Source organism: Pteropus medius, unplaced genomic scaffold (genome assembly GCF_902729225.1).
Source record: "Pteropus medius unplaced genomic scaffold, Ma_sr-lr_union100, whole genome shotgun sequence".
NCBI classification, from domain to species: domain Eukaryota; kingdom Metazoa; phylum Chordata; class Mammalia; order Chiroptera; family Pteropodidae; genus Pteropus; species Pteropus medius.
In genome coordinates, this window is record NW_024345600.1 from 5,506,713 (window position 1) to 5,526,374 (window position 19,662).

The 19,662-nt window shown below is 35.7% G+C and overlaps 1 protein-coding gene across 5 annotated transcripts in view; it reads left to right on the forward strand.

Moving 5' to 3' along the window:
* The window catches only part of LOC120611706 (uncharacterized), a 110,868-nt gene that overhangs the window by 75,131 nt on the left and 16,075 nt on the right, over positions 1 to 19,662 (forward strand). For all 5 annotated transcript variants that reach the window (XM_039874281.1, XM_039874279.1, XM_039874277.1 and 2 more), the window contains 3 exons: positions 17,101 to 17,192; positions 18,091 to 18,189; positions 19,155 to 19,286. In XM_039874281.1, coding sequence (XP_039730215.1) covers positions 17,101 to 17,192; positions 18,091 to 18,189; positions 19,155 to 19,286 — 323 coding nt within the window. The remainder of the gene's footprint in view (positions 1 to 17,100; positions 17,193 to 18,090; positions 18,190 to 19,154; positions 19,287 to 19,662) is intronic.

Below are 19,662 nucleotides of genomic sequence, written 5' to 3' on the forward strand. Positions count from 1 at the left end.
TGAAAGTTTGTTTTAGTTATTGTTTTTTAATAAAAAAATTGATTCTCATTTATTGACATACGAGGTAAAAATCAAGATGGTGTATGGCGGACTCTTGCATTTTCTTAAAAATTAATTTTCTTTTCTTTTTTTTTTGTATTAACATCTGGTCACAGATAATGATTCACTTAAAAAAACATTTTAATTAGATAACCTTATGTCAAACATGGCCAAGGCAATCCAATTTTCCCGTAAGCCCAATGTGACAGTTTCTCCACACATTCACTTTATAAAAATATGGTTTTTAGCCTTGAGATCTGATATTTCATGCAAGTGAGTCAACATTATATTAGCTTATGAAAGCTCTATTTTAGCTCTATTCTATTTGTTGAAAACTAATAATAGAAGCAAAATCATTTTGGGCTTCAGATCTTAGCCTACTACTGAAGAAATTATGGAACTTTTTGTGACTGGTAGTTAATTATATAGTTCATGAGCCACAGATTTAGTTACCACTTCCTACTTGTACATACTCTGTTCAACAGAAGTGGACAGAGTGGCTGCCTCCCCTTCTCTTCAGTATCCCCCAGATTATAGAAAATTCCTATTTTCACCAATGACCTTAAGTTGTGAAGATGTGTTACTGTTTGAAGGAGTCAAATAAATATTTACATTAGTCTACCTTCAACATTATTAATCAAACGGTAGAGACTTGCAAAGAAACCATACCACATGTGGGTGCCAAGAAGCCTAAATTAAGCATTGGCAAGACTGCAGGCTTGTAGGTAAGCCTGCTGCATGAAAAAACTCAGACCATCCTGAAATTGCCTCACCAGGAAACCATTTCATCCCAGGAAATGAGTTTATAGTCAAAAATTAGCAAATGTATGAGGAAGATCACAACATTAAAGAAAGTTTGCAATTTCCATCAATAAAATAAATTAGCACCTGAGGAAATAGAGCTAATAGAATAATTTTAAAAATAAACAAAACAGCCTCGTCGCCTCAAAAAAAAAAACCTTAAAAATATTTATATTTATTATTCTTGAGGAGATAAAGAAGTTCGACACAAAATAGGCAAACACAGTAGAAAAAGAATCTAATTATAATCTTGAAAACAACAAAACGTTATTGTTGAAATATACTCAATAGAAAAACTAAGTATAAAAACCCAGCTGACAAAACGTTAAAGTAGCAGATTGGGTGGACCATATCACTGAGAATGCAGAAGAAAGAGTATGAAGTGTTGACAAATATAAAAAAACGAAGAGAATGGGTGATTGAAGAAACTCGAACATTCCTTTTTCAGGAGTGCCAGAAGGGCATAATAAAGAAAGTAGAGAAGAGGAAACATCTGAAGAACTTACAAAGTACATGTAATACCATCGCTGGACTTAAACCATGGGGGTTTTTTGGCCAGTGTGGAGGACACCATACTACAAGGACAGGAAATATATTTGTTGTGACCTCAGAAGTTTATTTGAGAAAAGAGACAAAAGAAAAATAATGAAAGAAGAAAAAATACATATAATGGTTGGTCGTAATTTCTGCTGTAAAATCTACTGTTATGTGTAAACTGAAACATGGTGAAATAATAACTTCTTTTCATAGTAGGGACCTCAATGTAGAAACTGAATAAAACAGTATGTAGAATAGAATGAAAAATCATCAGCTTTCTCCTACACAATGTTGGTTACCAAGAAAAGAGATAGTTCTTATGGTTTTACTAGTTTGGAAACATGCAGTTTTATTTTTTTATGGTTGACTATAATGGTAGAGTAAGGGAAGGAGCTACTAGCAAAGATCTTGGGTAATCCTTAATAAACTTGAAATACTGCCTTATTAGCATCTGTAAACAATAGATATAATACCCAAATAATAAAAATAGTTAAAATCACACTTAAACTAAAACTGGACTTTTAGTATTATATGTGGTATATCTAAGTCATTTGTATCACCACTGGATTCAGGTGATATGGAAGACTAGATGTCCTTAACCTTTTATCTCATAAATAAAATGTTTTCTTTTCAAAGAAGTTTTCTCTCTATTAGAGGGCAGTTACTCTGAGTCTGTGCCAGGTATCAGTTTAGTTTGTCTTAGCTGTAATCCATGCTTTTGTTATCTGTTCTGCATTAATGGGCCATACTCAGCTTTTTTCTTTGCAGTGAGCTGATGTTAAGCTTATGACTAGAGGACACTGCAGGAGGAATTGGCTTCTGATGTTGTGTTTTGTTTTTTTCCTCTTTTTGCTCTTGCTATATCATGGTATGAAATTGATGTGAAAAATCATGCTAAACCTTTAATAACCCTGTGGCAACAAGCAGAAACACATGCAAACTATCATGGAGTTGGAATATTATTTATCCATAAAAAAGAATGGAGTACTAATACATGCTACAATGTGGATAAATCCTGAAAACATTATACTAAGTGAAAGAAGCCACACACAAAATGGTCACATATTGTATGATTCTATATATATGAAATATCCAGAATAGGTTAAAAACATAGACAGATGAGACTGGGTGTAATAGAAGAGATAGACAGTTGATATGGGCTGGGTGTGAGGGTGGAGAATGAGAAGCAACAGTTTCATGGGTATGTGGTTTTCTCTTGAGATGATAAAAATGTTTTCAACCTACATAGAAGTGGCAGCTGCATAACATTGTGAATATATCAGATACCACTGAATTATTCACTTTAAAAGAGTTAATTTTACTCTATGACAATTTTACCTAAATTACAAAAAAAATATTTTCTGGAGTGACACTCCATAGTGTGGAAAAATCCACACTAAAGGTGAGTTCACAATAAAAAAAAATTAAAAAAAAGCACCATCAGGGAGAGTCCACAGGAGTAACCAACGGAAGGAGTCTAAACAGGAGAGCCCAAGACCACATAAGTAACACCTAAAACAGTGTATTATTACAAAATGATGAAAATCATAAGTAAAGAACAAGACTATTAAACAAAAAAAATTAAAAAAATAACTAAATAGAACTTTTGGAAATAAAAATATATAATAGTTACAAATTTTTAATGAATTAATAAACAACTAAATTAAACTGAAGAAATAATGTACTGGAACTTAAAGCAAAGGATAATTAAGAGATTAAAAACTATGTAAGACACTAAAACAACTTGGATGATGGGAAGAGAAGAAGCTAAATTAAATCATCAGCATTTCTGACAGTGTATCTGAGCAATTTTCTGGCAGTTTTTTTAAAGAAAAAAATCATATAATATTTTTTCTAATTGACCCCTATGATGCCTAGGAGATGATATTCAGTTATACCTCATCTAATAGACCTATGGAGTTAAAAAGCCTTCAGAATATATTGGATTTCCTGAAAAAAAAAAAAAAAAAAGGAAAAGAATATAATCTGCGTGGGGCAGGAAGGCAGGAAATTTTGTGTCAGGAAAATATGGGTGTATAAAGTTATTTGGAAGTTTACTTGACTTCCTTCTCCCTGAAAAAAAAAAAAACACTTCCAAACTTGCTTTACCGTTTTCTTTCATTATAATAAAACAGTAGGTACTCAGAAGCTGCCTCTGAGTGATTAGACAGAAAGTTTCCACTACTCAGAGAGGCCTCTTCCTCTTCCTCCACTCCCTCAACCACTCTCAAATTCTGTTTGCTGGTTAATTCCTACTTACTTTACTTTACTTCATCTCAGGCTCTACCTCCTCAGGCAAACTCATGCTGACTCTCTAGTGTAAGCAGTTTGAGTAGAGAGACCTGTCATTTGTTTAGCAGGAACCAAAAATAGCAACAAGCAAGTAACTGCTCTATGACTCAAAATACCCATTTTACAGTGGATTATTTTTCGTTTTTGTTATATCACAGTAAGAAATAGCACAGAAAAGTACTTTTCTAATTAGTTTAATAGACTACGGACATTTTCAGTCATGTATTCAAGTACTCATCAGTTCATTTGGATCTTGGATCGTGACCATCACAGCATATTTTACTTTACAAATTATTTTTTCCTTCAGCCATGTTTCATCTTTCTTTGAAACCATTAGCATGTTTCTTGGACAGCACTGAGCTCCAGAGACCTCTGGTGGCAAAATGCAAGTAAGCAAATGAGAAGATTGTCAGCATGGTGTGCCTTGAACAAAATTGTGAAGAATGTTGCATACTTTTCTATTGCCTTTCGACATCATTCCTTCAGTGTTCTCTCCCCAAGTTCTAGTAACCTACTCTGAAACTCTGATGCTGCAGTTGTCTGCCTGGCCCACTCTTTTCAACAATATTGTGTATATCAGATTTTTCTCCGTCATTAGCCAGCTCATCCAAATTCACTTGTTTTATTCCCTGTTCCCTAAGAGCCTGGCTCTCTGGCGTGAATAAACCAATCAATGGTTTCAAACTGACTGATTTAACTCCTAAATAAGTTGACATAAAGCAAAGTCTAGAAAAAGAGATCTCTGATTAAAGATGAACAGCTCTAATTGATGCAGGACAGGACAAAATTCCCACAGTTGGGGGTAGGTGGTGGTGGGAGGGGGGGGATGACCAAGCCCTGCACCAAGAGAAGAGGGTCCTTTGGCAGAGTGTAGAAATTCAACACATAGGTCAAAGTTGAAGTCAAAAGGAAAGTTTATTAGAAAAGGGGTAACATTCTACAGACAGAGTGAGGTCTCCTCTGAGGCAGACAGTGAGAGGAACAGTGAGAGGAACCCCGAGTGTTCAGGGTTCCCATTTCCTTTGGACAAGCAATGAGGAAGAGGAAGAGTATGTAGCATGAAAAAGTAAGACTATGTAGCCTGAAAGGCCTGCTGGCAGTTCCCAGCCTTTAATCCATAGGTTCCCCATGGTTTTAGCCATAGGGAATGACTCCATTGGTTCCTGTTTCCCCTTCAGGAGTGTGGGGAATGGGTTGTTAGCAATCCCAGTAGAAACCTTCCTTTGTTCTGAAGGTCTCCTTCTGGCCTGGCTTCAGGGCTGATCTTCCATCTCTGAATGTGACTTGATTAACATTTTAATTCTCTTGCTTCCTCCCTGCAATATATGCTTGCCCTGTAACCATTACAATGATCAGATAGTCTTATGCTTCAAAAGAGATATCTATAATTCCCCTCTTCACTTACTCTCCTCCCTTCCCTCTTGAACTCACTGGATCTTTTTTTTTTCTTCTATCACTTTACCAAAACTGTTTCCGTCATGGTCAGAAGTGACCACCATTTCGTGGAAATCCAAAGCCAGTGTTTCTGCCTCCCTTGCGCAGACGCAGCCAGCTTCGCCCTCATTTCTGGCTGTGCGGGGAGAGGGTGCGGAGGCAGACCGGGTCCTGGGGTCCTCGCAGAAAAATGATTCCGGCGGGTAAAGCCCTGGCAGCTGAGTTAGAGAGCTAAACCAACAGTGCAGACACCAGGAGTGAAAGGAAGCCCCGCCGGAGGGTGGGCACAGTGCCCTACAGAACGCTGGACTATTTTAGTCCAGCAAGGACAGGATGTACCTACCCACTCATCCACCTCTACCCACCCCTAACCACCCCACTTCGCCCCTCTGCATCCGTGCTGCCTCAGCAGTGAGAGAGAGGGAAAAACCTAAAGCCAGTGCACCACTTCCTCCAGCTGAGACCAAATATCTTGTTTCTTTTGCTGAGGGTTCTGTAGAATCCACTTTCATCATGGAACAGAAAGAAAACATGAAAAAGACATTGATCTCTCTACTGGGAAGATTATCAAATCTCTTCTCCTGGCAGTATACCTATAATGTTGATATCCCTATATGGATGATATCAGTTAATTCTTCAAGCTATGCAGTTGATCTGCAGCCAGTTGTAAAGAATCTTATTATCTTTAAGACAGATACTATAATTGGGATGTTGGAAGTGGAAAAGGTAATTTTAAAGTAAGTTTTGGATTAGAAAGAACCCTGCACTTACAATAGAGAAAAGTGAAAGGAGTAATCAATTTAAGACAACCCAGAAGTCCTGAATCTGGGTGGGATGAGCAATGTCTTAGTCCAGAAGGGGCGCCTTTTGTACGTCTTCAGCTCAGAAGAGATACCTTTATATAAAGCTCCCCATCCTAACTTCCCACCACCCCCTCAGAGTTGTTTTTTCTCATATGTACAAGGGGCACCACAGATTCGCAGGAGTCTTGTCTCAGCCCCTCAGAGTTCACAGTGGTGGATCTCAGAGTTAAATTTTCTCCAGTTATATCTGGCAAGACAGTCTCAAATCTCTGGCCTCTTGGGGCTTACCCGACAGAGGCACCTTAACAGCCACACCTCAAAACTCAAGAGGAAGGGGTTGATCATGGAATCTCAGACTCTTAGGACTAGGAGGGCTCCTCTGACTTTGCTCAGAAAGTAAGTGGCTTTGTGGAGAGCACCAGCAGATAGGCCCAGGGCTCTTCACCGTGTAGAAACCAGGCTGCCTGGTGGGAATCCTTGACTCTCTGCTTATGACCTCTGTGACCCTGGCAAGCTACTCAATGGAGCGGATGCACAGTTGTCATCTACACATGACAACAGTTTTCTTTAATTCCGAAGCTTGTCTAAAGGGTTCTCAACCAGTCAGATGTCAGAGTTTGTGTCTTTAATGAAGAAGGAGACCTCAGACCCTCGTAGAAAAAGACAGCGCCAGGGACTTCAAACTCCTGGGGAGTTTGAATGGTAATATCTAATACCATTCATGGTAATAGATATTAGCAAAGAGTCTTGCCAGATATCACAAACCCAGACAATATGAAGGAGGAAGAAAATGAGAGTGTTTTTAGCTTTTTCCAAAGAAGTACGAGAACAAAGAAACGATCTGCAAGTGCCCCTTCAAACTTCTAATAAGTAAGTCTTGTCTGACTTGTATGAGGTGTGATATAATTTCTAAACTGTGTATTTCAAACTCTTGTCATCAGATCCACCTAAGAAGCCACAAGACTTATTGCCTCCAATGCTAGAGTCTCAGAATGCTCCACAGGAACTTGGCCACACCCAAAGGAGATCAGTTTTTGTGTAATGAATTCCATGAGCGCTGATGAAACAAATTAGGTCTCTGTAGAGCAGGTGTAGTAAGAACAGATTGCAGCTCCTTAAAGCTCCTCCATATCTTTCAAGAATCCGTCTTTGAGAAGGACAAAGCAAAAAGCACTTTCTCCACCTTCTAAAATACTTCTCACATCAAAGCGTTGAGAATAATAGCCACATGAATGCGCTGCAGTCAGTAGAAGCTGTTGATGCAAACAAGCACTCAGAATCAAACTGCTAAAAAGCTATCCATCCCAGATGCCTGCCTTGGCCCTGGGATCCCCAGGCATGAATAGTGCCCTGCCCCTATACTGACAGGTGAGACTTTTGTCTCTGATTGCCCTGAAATGACTGATTCAGCCATTGTTGACGTCCCTTGCTGATTTTCTTGATTGACTTGCATATATTACATTGGCGACCTTGACAAAAGAATAAATTAAGCTTATATTTGTATGGTATATTAATAAGGAGGTGACCATACATCTGAAACATTTAAAATCTGATGGGAATATTGAATCTACTTTGTTACTCTTTTCAGAATTATCTTTGAAAAATTCGCTGTTTTTTTTCCCTTTATTTCAACTGTTTTGAACATTTCTTGTGTTTTTGAATTTGGAAAGTTAACTGGAGTAAACATTTTTCAGAGTAATATGCTTCTTCTCTTTCATCATATAACGTTATTTTTCTTCTGTACGAAGGGATGTGTTCATAAAATACACATCTTTCTGTTTCCTCATCTTTGAATGGAGATCAATCCTGCTATGAAACAAGATACCATTAAATCTGAAAAGATTGCCCTCAATTTTCAGATGTTTTCATTAAAGAGTTGGCAATTTTCAGAATACCTATTTCTAACATAAAAACGGAGAACAGTTTGATCACACAGTGATCTTATAGTTTCTAGTACTTGACAGTTACACCAAATGCTGCTATCCCTCTCCATAGGTCTACTTGAGGCCAGTAGACCCCAAAGTGTGCTTTCAGTTCAGAGGAGGCAAGCCAGGCACAGAGGCCCAATCCTTGTGTTACTGCAGTTGGCAGGACTCTAAGAATGCTGGTGCTCCAAACCAAAAGTGATGCAAAGGGACTTTTTGCTGAATTCTGTATTCTGGCTCTAGAGACGGAGGTGTGCTCAAAGGCTACATTTTAGCTCCTTCCCAGTTCTCTTGCTCTCCTACTGGCCTTTAAGGAATTTGATTAATTCTATCCCATCAGTTGCTATGGTTGTAGAAATTTCTTCCATATTCTGACAGATTCATTCTGAAACTTAATTTGTGGTACCATTTCGGTCTTTCTTCAAATCATATGTATTGCATGATATTTTAACATGAGGTTGGGGAAAAAAATTACCTTACATTGGAAGTCTCTGTCATTTTTAGACATGTGCTGCTATTTACTTTAAAGATATCTACTTGATCTCAGTAAAATATTAAAAAATGAATAGACTTCTGGCATTGCTCCCCTATTTTCAGGGTCTCTTTAAACCCTGTCATATCCAGTCTTGCTTTGCCTGGATTATGAACGCCTACACCTTTACAACCACACACACTGAAGAGGACTATTGCTTATAATAATAATTATATTATTATTTGCCTTAAAATGTATTGAGTTCATTATTTGCGGACGAATTAGCTGGAACTCCTTTTGTTTGACATCTGGAAGAAAACTATTTTTATTCTAGACCAGCGCTATTGAATCAACTATTGGCAATGATGTCAGTGCACCCCAAATTGTAGCTTTTAGCCCTGTGTGGCTATTGAGCACTTGAAATGTGGCTAGATTTTTCATTTTATTTAATTATAATTAATTAAAATTTAATTAGTCACATGTGATTAATGGCTACTATATTGAACAACAGTCTCTGAAATGTGGTTGGGATTTAGACATTAAAACATTTAAAGAAGAATGTTTGACTATTAATTTCTTTGTTAAGAGTAGAGTTGTAAATCAATAAATATTTCAGAACAAGCTCTTGGTCAGGGGTCCCCAACCCACGGGCTGCAGATGAGTACCAATCCGTGGCCTGTTAGGAACCAGGCCACATAGCAGGATGTTAGTAGCCAGCGAGTCAAGCTTCATCTGTATTTGCAGCTGCTCCCCAGCACTAGCATCACTGCCTCAGCTCCACCTCAGATCCTCAGGCATTAGATTCTCATAGGAGCACTGGTCCCTGGTGCTAAAAAGGTTAGGGACTGCTGCTCTTGGTTACTTTCTGTGAAAAAGTGGTACATTTATAGACCATAGGCATTAATTAGATTTGCTCATTTGTTATGCTTACACAAATTAGCACCTGGACAAGGTATTATTATTTAGGGATTGCTGTCAAAATATCTGCACTTATGATCAGTCAGAAGAGATTGTATTGGAGAAGCAGAAAACAGACAGTGAAAAGATGGAACCTCGGCAAAAAATTCTAATTAGGGAAAAACTATAGTAGGAAGTGTAACTGATGATTACAAGGATGGGCTTTGAAAATGAACAAGTGTGAGCCTTGGCTTGGCCACTGTTAGTTAGAAATATTGGCAAGTTACACAGACTCTATGAGATTCATTTATTTTACTACTAAAGTAATAATAATAATAGCTCTATAACTTTTAGGGTACATAGTGTTAAGTTCCCCGAAGGAAGAACACAAAAAGCCAAAAAAGGGTTAAGTAAAGTTTATTGTAGCAGAGTGACAACTGGGCTGAGCTGAATATGGCGTCAGCCCTGAACGTGAGGGGACCTGAAACTTATATGGGGCTTGAGGCAGGCTTTTTCGGTGGGAATATTTCAGGTGGGTAAACTGGTGGGGAAGGGAGGAAAAGTCCAGTGACACGGGAGGTGAGCATGTAGCATTGCCAACCCTGACAAAAGATCCCCTCTCACACAAAGGTAAGGGAGGAGTCTAGTTCTCACACTATGGAGTTAGGGATAGGGACCTCCTGGACCTAACACATAGTACAATGCCTGGGATAAAATACTCTGTACATGTTAACTTTTTATATATCTGATTCTTCCTTGCATGTCCAAAGCATAAAATCACATAAATTCAGAAAGATGCAAATATTGAAAAAGAGTACCCCTGGTATGCGGGGAAAAAAATACCTTAACTATGAGTAAGTAAATAGATCTTCAATATTGTCAAATCTTCAAGAAAGGGAAATAATGTAACTTTATTTACAGATAACTGTGAATATAAATTTGTACCACTGGGAGGCAGCATAATACATTAAATAGGACTTTGATAAGAACAGATTTGCATACAAGTCTTGGCTATATTATTCAATAATTCTGTGACTTTGAACAAATCATGTAACATATTTAAGTTGAGCATCAAGTGGAAATAGTGATGTTTGTCTTGATTACATCACATTAAAGCATGAGAACATTTAAGAATTGTGTTAAAGCATCTATAACTTAAACATATTATGCATCATTCTTCAAACTTCCATTCACAGAATCACTGCCGTTATGAGGTTGTGTAAGAAAACAATAAATTTTAAAAGCAATAGAAGCAAAATTATTCACTGATGAACTGACACAAAATTGGCTCCCCCTCACCTTCTCTTGCCTCTATCTCTGTCATGATATCAAAGACATTGTAAATTGTCTTTCATCAGCTATCAGATGCTAAAACCTGATAATATAGTGCAAATATAATGTACTATGCAAATTAAAATTGCTTTCAAAATATTTAAGGTTTTATGAGAGCCATGAAAGTGATAAATTTGTTTAAAACACAAGCAAAATCGCTGAAAAATGAGAGAATATCCAAGTTGCACAAGTTAAAGATTTAAATGTAGGAAATCAATAGGGATACTAAGGAGATTGATAGATATCATAGGAGAGAATGAATTGAAAAATGAAGTATTACGAGACATTCGGTAAAACTAAAATATGGAAACTATTAATTTTTTTAAATGACATGTTATATGATCAGTTTACAAAAACCAAAGTAAAATTGTGCTTTTTTCTATTATAAAATTTTGTTAAAAAGTAATGACTCTCCAAAAATCTCAACTCTAAGAATTACTGCAAAACACACAATTGTAGCTTAATTTTTTAAATTATATGATACATTTATTTTCAAAAATGTTTTGCTTTATTTTTTTTATAGTAAAGCTTACTTAACTCCCTTTCCCCACCACCTATTATGAAATGTTGGTCTTTCTTTTAGGTCAGTTTATATCAGTGGCCTTTTCCCAATACTAATTAAGCTTGTATATTGAAGACTTCCAGTACATATTAAGATGACTTATTTAAAAAAAAAAAATTAGATTTGGAAATTGCTAAAATAATTACACATGATTAGGTATATACTTTATTTTTTCCATTCTGTGCCTTTGTATTAACTGCGCCTCATCCCACATTTACCAGTGTTATGAATATATAGTTAAATTTATAAAGTTAAAAACAAAATTTTGAATAATACGCAGTCAAAATATAAAAATGTGCAAGAAAAACAAGTCAGGGAAATTATAATAAAATTCAGAATATGTATATATATAATGACTTTCTTCTTTCACACAATATTGTGTTTATGAGATTCAATTTTGTTGTCAGGTGTAGCTACATAAATTATTAATTTTAATTACTATAATAGTAATTAAATTAATTTTCATCGGATGAACAATTGCAGTATTTCCTGTTGTTTGGGGTTTTAACAAAAATAGCTACAATGAACATTCTTTACATATATCTTAGTGAATATAATCACAAGTTCTTCACTAGTTTCTCTAGGAAAAAGATCTAAGGATAGAATTTCTTACTCCTTGGGAATGCTTATTTTCTATTTTGTTAGATAATATGAAACTGTTGTTTAAAATGGTTGTACATTTCCACCCATGCTAGATTATTGTTGCTATTGCTTCACAATCTCTGATATTTGATAATGTCAGAACATGCTAAATTTTGTCAATTTAAAGGCTATATACTTACATTTCTTGGTAGTTGAAGTTCACATTTTTTTCTGATTATGATTGACAATGATCACCTTTTCATATGTACTAGTTATTTGGATAACCTCTCATTGTGAAAACATTTTCAAATTTTTTTCTCCATTTTTGTTTGTGGGTAGTCTATATCCTATTTCTTATTGGTGTTTTTTTTTAAAAAAACATATTTGGATGCTAGTCCATTGTCCATTGTGAATGTTGCAAACATATTTTCTGATTTTACATCTATATTCACCAGAAATTTGGCTTGTAGTTTTCTTTTCTTGTAGTGTCCTTAAATGGCTTTGATATCCAGATAATTCTGGCCTCATAAAATGAGTTTGAGTATTCCTTCTTCAATTTTTTGGAATAGTTTGAGAAGAATTGGTATCAACTCTTCTTTAAATGTTTGGTAGAACACCTCATCAGACTGCTGAGGTGCATGGCACTGACAACTACATAGTCCTTGGTGAGTGCTGTGGGGGTCCTCAATGGTGTCTCTAGGTCTAGTAAATAGGAACCAGGGCAAGCAGCAACTGTGAAAATAGCCAGCGGTGTATACACACTTGGCTGCAGGGGCCATCTGCAGGTGCCTTTGCAGTGACAGGGCCAGTTGCAGACACGTACATAGTAGTGGGAGTATCCTGACAGTTGTGGATGCCTTGGCATGCACTACTGGGTCTCACCTTGGTGCACAGTGGTGGAGGATGGTGTTGAAATTCAGGCTGGGGGAATGCAAGTATACAGCTGGAGAGTTTAGCTGCTGTTGAGCTCTGGGGTGCAGGACAGTGACAGGAGTCAGAGTCAGATCAGGGCCCACAAACAGCTTTGCTGTGAACATTTACATGCATTTACATGGCTGTAGGATCTTGCCACACCTACGGGAGCCAGTGATGGGAGTTGGACTAGTAGTGTTCACGTGCACAGCTGGAGGGGTTAGTTCCAAGTGCACTCACATTGGTGAGAGACAGCCGTGGAGGTCTGGGCTGGTGTTTTGCCCTCAGGCAGCCACAGAGGCCTGGGCTGGCTTCCTGTGTCAGTTTTGGTCCTGAGCTCCAGCAGGGTCAGAGAGGAGAAAAGGGAGCCAGGAGCCAGAGCTGGGAGGCGCTTGGAAAGCTCCACTTGTGAGCACGAATACCTGTGGGATGAAAATTAGGGAGTCTGCAGTGGCTGAACTGACCTTTGTTCCATTCAGTGGTGAAAGCTGCTGGAATTCTCTGCAGAGAAGATCGCTGGGAAATACAGTCACTTCTGTTGTGTGGGATACTAGTAGCATGCACCCGCGCCCCCTTTCTTCCTTGTCCCTAGCCATCTGAACAGCTTCAGCTGGTCTCTGCTGAGGTGAAACCAAAGGAGGTTGCTCGCTCCACTCTGTTTCCCGGCAAGGAGAACTCTTTCTAGCCGGGGAGTTCCCTCTTGGTGCTGAGTAATGCTGGCCTGGAGAATAGGATGATGCAATTTAAAAGAACTGTTCTTCCTTCCCTTTTTATGGAGTCATTCTCTTGTTTTTTTTCACCCACAGTGTTACTGAAGTTTCTTAAGTGAACTCTAAATCTCTCCCAGAACTGTTTTTTGTTAGTAGAGAGCTAATTGTTGATTTTTGTGGGAGGACTGAGTCTGGCATCTCCTATGCCACCATTTTGGTGAGCAGGTCTCTCTTTTCTTACTTTCTATGAGTTGAGGGCCATTCCAGCTTTTATTTTTATTTATTATTTGTGCCTATAATACTTGGTCTTCCTAGGTGGTCTTCTATCCAAGTAATAACCAGGCCCGACCCTCCTTAGCTTCTGTGATCAGACATCAGGCTTGTTCAGGGTGGCATGGCTGTAGACCATGGACTGTGGCTCCATTAGGGTGCGAACCCAGGACCTGCATGTAAAGCAGACGTGCTAACTGCTACACTATGGAACCACGCCCATTTCCAGCTTTTAGAAGTTGCTGCCTTCCTGGGTTTACTGTTCCCTTTCTCCATTTTCAATACCAGAAACGGTGGGTTGAATTTTTTGAATTCTTTTTATATTCCATCTCTTCTGTTATCCTCACCTACTGTCAAGGACTCAAATGATTAGATTAGGCCCACCTAGTTGATCTATGATAATCTCTTATCTCAAGACCCTTAACTTTAATCACATCTGCAAATTCCCTTTTACTGCAGAAGAGAATATATTCACAGGTTCCAGGAATTAGGGTGTGGACACAATGAGGGGAGAGGGGACATTATTCTGCCTACCACAGCATTAAACTTTTATTATTTTTCCTTCTTTCGTTCTGGTACATGCATTTTTATTTTCAGATTTATTCTTACGAACTTTATATTTTAATATTATTTACATTGAAAATGATTTACTAACTTTTTGTTGTTGTTGTTTGGCACATTCTTTAAACAATTTGTTTCTGCCACAGCATTTCCTCTGTAATCTCTTCCTGATTCCCTACATCAGATTTAGGAATACTCCTTCATGTTCCAATCATGTTTAACTCATGCCACCACTCAGGCACTCTCATTTTGGGAGGTGTTTATTTTTAGCCTATCTCTCTGTCAATTTAATATGCTAATTCTTTTAAAATGAGAACTCAGTTTTTTTCATCTTGTAGTTTTAGTGCTCAAGATTAATGCCTGGCACATGATAGACACTGATTAAATATTATAGGTATTTGTTTGAATGAAAAGCTGTATTTTCTTATGTGGAAATCTTAAAGTTTTATTTTTCCTCTTTTGTTCTTGCACGTGATTATGAGGCACAACCCTAAAAATGTTTTAGTTCTATTAGCTCATGGTTTATTTTCAATCGTGTTAACTTTTTATCAACAACACACACACACACACACACACACACACACACACAGAGGAAATTTTCACAACGTATGGTCAGTTGCAGTGACTAAAGTTTCTATACCTTGTGGCTAAGCTCTGCTTTTCTCTGATCATCAGGTAGAAATAAAATTAGGTTACAGAAGATGTTATCTTTCCTTTTCACAGAAATTGTACTTAATCTCTGACTAGTTTTTCCTTTCTCAGATACTCCAGAAATTGATTCTTTCATTCAGAATTAGTATTGTTTCAAAAATGACCACATAATTATCATGCAGAAGATAATGATCAGAGAACACAACTAAGATAATTTGTACTTGTTTGCTCAGGAAAAAATAATTAATAGTTCAATTGCTTGTTCTGACTTGAGACTTATAAATGCAGTTTTTTTTTCCTTAAAACTACAAATTGCTACAAAATATGTCAACATTTGGATAAACATTTTCAATTAAGTAAAAAGAAGTGCATAGATTTATGTATCATCCTATATCTTTCCTCACTGTAAGCCAATAATTAAAAACAGTCATTCTTTCTGTGTGTTGTAAATTTGTATTCATCGAAGAAAAATAGGTAGCAGATGTTTTTAGTAAGTTTATGAGATTACTCTTTTTCCAAATATGTCTCCTCAATCTTTTTTCCCAGTCTTCTTTATTTTAGAAAAGACATGTTTAATTTCTCTTATTCCACATTCACTCCTTCTGTAATTTCTTTAGTTTTTTTCAGAAATAGATTTCAAAGATAGAAATAACTGTCTAATATGCAAAAACACCGTTATTATGCTTCTATATGTCAATCCAAAGGTGTAAACATTTGATGGTTTGTGTGATAAATGAAAAAGCATTTCGCTATTATTTTAAAGTGATTTTAACTTATTTTTATTTTCACATTTCCATTTTCTTCTCCTTTAACATAACTAACTTTTTTATTGTGGAAAAAAATAACCGTATGCTTCAGATGTTTGGTGGCGATCACAATCTTTGGACCTCGCAAAACCAACGAACAAACAAACGAACAAAACAAAACTCCCAAACAAAACACCCTTCACATGATTGGCTGAGTCACTGAAGAATATTCTTAACAAGCCGAGATTCCTATATGTACAAAAGAGCCTCAGAGAACACTGCACAAATAATGAGCAGAAATGAATAGAAAGCACCTGATTTGTTTAAAAGTAAAGCTATGATTAGAGGATTTTAAAACATCTAAGAGTTATCACACACGTGCTATATACTATAGAGCTGCATCAAACACATTCTCCTCAAGTATCACAGTGGTCTTCAAAATATTACTTTAATGAATTTAACTTTATTTTTATTTATATTCTAATTTTTTCAGCATTACTAGGAAAATAAAAAGTTCAGGGACATGGATTATATTCTAAAAATGATTTTCCCCAAAATTTTTCCTTGATATTGAACTTTTTTTTTTTTTGCAGTAAGAAGCATTAAGTATAAAATGAAGTTCCTCTTGATCAGATTGGCATTTTATAAAATACTCTAACCAATAATTGGAGAATGCACATTCTTCTCAAGGTCATATCCAAAATTCACCAGGATAGACCACATTCTGGGCTATAAAATGCATGTTAACAAATTTAAAAGCACACAATGTGTTCCCAGAATGAAGTAGACTTAAACTAGATATCAATAACAGAAAGATTGCTGGAAAATTCTCAAATATTTGGAACTTAAATGATATACTTATATATAACCCATGGGTCAAAGAAGCAGTCTTAAAAGAAAATGTTAAATATTTTAAACTAAATGAAAGTGAAGATACAAATTATAAAGTTTTGTGAGATTCACTGAAGCAGTGCTAAGAGGAAAATTTATGTCATTAAATAAATTAGAAAAGAAAATTTAAAATCAATAACTGAAAGTAAATTTCCCTAGGAAACTAGAGAAAGGAAAGCAATTTAAGCCTATGAGAAGCAGAAAGAAATAAATAATACATGTTAGAGAGCAGAAATCAGTGAAATTAAAAATAGGAAAACAGAAAATCAAGGAAACCAAAAGCTGTCCTTTGAAAATATCAATAAGATTTATCAAGCTCTAGTCAGGCTAAGAAAAAAGAGAAAAGAGAGAAAGTACCAATATCAAAGTAAGAGAATTTATGGCATTAAAAAGATAACATAAGAATACCACAGATAACTTTATATCCACAAGTTTGATAGATAAAATGAACAAATTCCTGGAAATACACAAATTACCAAAACTCACACAATGTAACTCATTCTATGAAGCCAGCATTACTATATAACACTGAAAGCTGATAAAGACATTAAAAGAAGGTAAAACCACAGATCAAATCTCTCATGAACACATATACAGTGCCACAGTTCTTACACAGGGACTCAGCTTTTGATCTGGTAATGTCTCTCTTTCCATCTAATTCAGATGGATTATTCTGTTTATAGGATGTTTGGTCCGGTGCAAAATCCAGAGAGATCGATGATGCAGAAGCCACCAAAACATCCCCATCATTGTCAACACAAGTGGGCACGCAAAGGTAGGAATCTATAACTCTCCATTAGACCACAAATTATATAGCTAGGATTTTCTGTGGGTTTTTTAATCCCAGGTTTTAATGAGAACTTTTAAGAATGTAAACTAGAGTCTATTTTTCAGAAAATTTGTTATCTTATTTTGAAATAATATGTTTACATAGATATCTCTGCACCAGATTGTATGGTTTCCTATCTCTGTAACTCTCACATCCAGCCTAGTTCCTAGCATACAGTTTTATAAATACTGTTCAATGGAATGTAATGGATAAGATTTGACATGACTTGGGTTGAAAATTGTGAAGGTGTTATAATGCTTGTTTTATTGAAGCAAAGTATATAATTATAAAGATCAGCATCTGAGTTTTGTTTCATGAATTGATATAAATATACAATTTCTATTTCAAACAACATTTGGGAAGATAGCTAGAATACCTGATCTTCCTTATGTTTCTCCACTAGACACTTATTTTTATTATTATACCATTATTTTGGTGCCACTTACATTTTACCTTCCTGTCCTCAATCCCATGAATATTATCTGTGTAATTCAGTCAAAATGTAAATAAAGGCAAATGACAAATTTTTATGGAAATGTTTTGACTAGCCAGTTAATCAATTAATATCTTCCCATTTGATTGTTTTGGAACAGAAGTGTTAACATAAGAAAGATATTTAAATAAATAGTAAATAAAGCATATTGACCTTTTATTTAGAATTGATAAATCTGATTCTTTAACGATAATTAAATATGTGTTCATGTCAAGATAATTTAAACAGAGATGGTAGATTTCTTCTCCAACCTACGACAATGTTTATCCTCAGAATTTACATTCCTATGACACATTTTCAAGGTCATTTTAAATGTTGAAATGTTTCAGAAAGAAAAATTAATCATTACAGATTACCCTGAATGTCCAAAGTGGCATCTGACTGCTCTGAGAGTGACCAGCATTGCACTGGTTATACTTGTTGCTACAGTGATAGGACTAACTCTTTGGGGTGAGTAGATCGAAAGGTGTATTTTCAACTATAGAAATTAACATATTTCTTTTGGAGTTTACTTTTATTTCTCTCACTTTTTTCAGAATCATTTTTCACATTTGCCTGATGTTCTCTTTCATCATTTTATTACATTGGCATTAAATAACACAGTTAATGATTTCATTAATGACACAGTTAATGATTTCATTAATAATTAGTAGTTTTTCCCAATAGAGAAAATGCAATAAGCTCATTAATTTACAAACTCTATTTTGTTTATAATTTTAATTAATTGGTAAATGGCATGGGCTTGGCAGTCACAATTCTATCAACTGAAGTTTCATATTTTGGTGAAAGCGCTTAATTTTATAAAAACTGATTGTCCCTTTAAATAAAACTTTTTGACTTTATAAGTGACTTGATATTTTGAAGTTTAGACAAAATTTATGAGCTGCTTGAAAATTTAAGGCTCAGTTAAATTTAAGATCTATTTCTAAAATGAGCTCTACTTCAATAATAGCCATAGATAACTACGTCTGTCATTGTTTCTATTTGTTGTGACCTACATGTTAGAAGTTTGTCTAAACATTTTATATACATTATCTTTAGCCTTACAACTCTAAGTTTGTTAAACATTTCCCCATTTTATATATGAAAAAAATGAGAAACAGTCTTCATAATTAGTTCAAGATCACACAGAATTCTAACCTATCATATTAAACAGATGCAAATTTAAATATATTTTAAATTTATTTAAATAATTTGTTTTTATTGTTTGTTTCTACTTTTTATAAGTGGAACTCTCCTGTCTATAAGTTTATTCATCCTTTGTCAAATTAGAGGGTTGGAATGCTGTAAATAGACTTCCTCTCAACCAGCAGGTTGTGCATTCACTTGCAGTTTCATTTTAATGGATATTTAAAAGGCACAGTCTTATATTTGTAGAAATCTAATTAGTGTTACTACTTTTCTTTATTTCTCAGTGTGTCACCTAAGAATACATTCTTTCAGTGATAACTACAGTATGAAGATGTTTGGTAGTGAGAATGGAACCAAAGATTGCGATTGTATGAATATTCCTCCCAGGAAACAGCTGGGAAATACAAACTTCACAAGTAAGTGGTTTTATTGCATTGTATTGTAGGAGAGAAAAAAACTTTTTTCTCTACATCCTTAAGTTTAGTACCTGAGAGCCTGTGAATTAAACTGACAAAAGCACAATTAACAGGAGAAAAACATTTACTTGTATGCACTAGAGAGCTAACAAAAGAAGTAGCTAGCTCAAAATGGTTACAGTTAAAAGCTTATACATCTAACTTAGCAGGGAAAAGGGAGGTTGAATAAATTACTTCTGTGGGAAAACATACTTCATTAAAAAAGACAAGTGGTTTTTTTTTTTAAGGAGAAAAACAAGAAAGAAAATTTTTTGTAGTGTCTGTTTATGCTCTTGCTGTAGTCTTTCCCTCTTCGTGGCCATAAAATTTCCCCGAG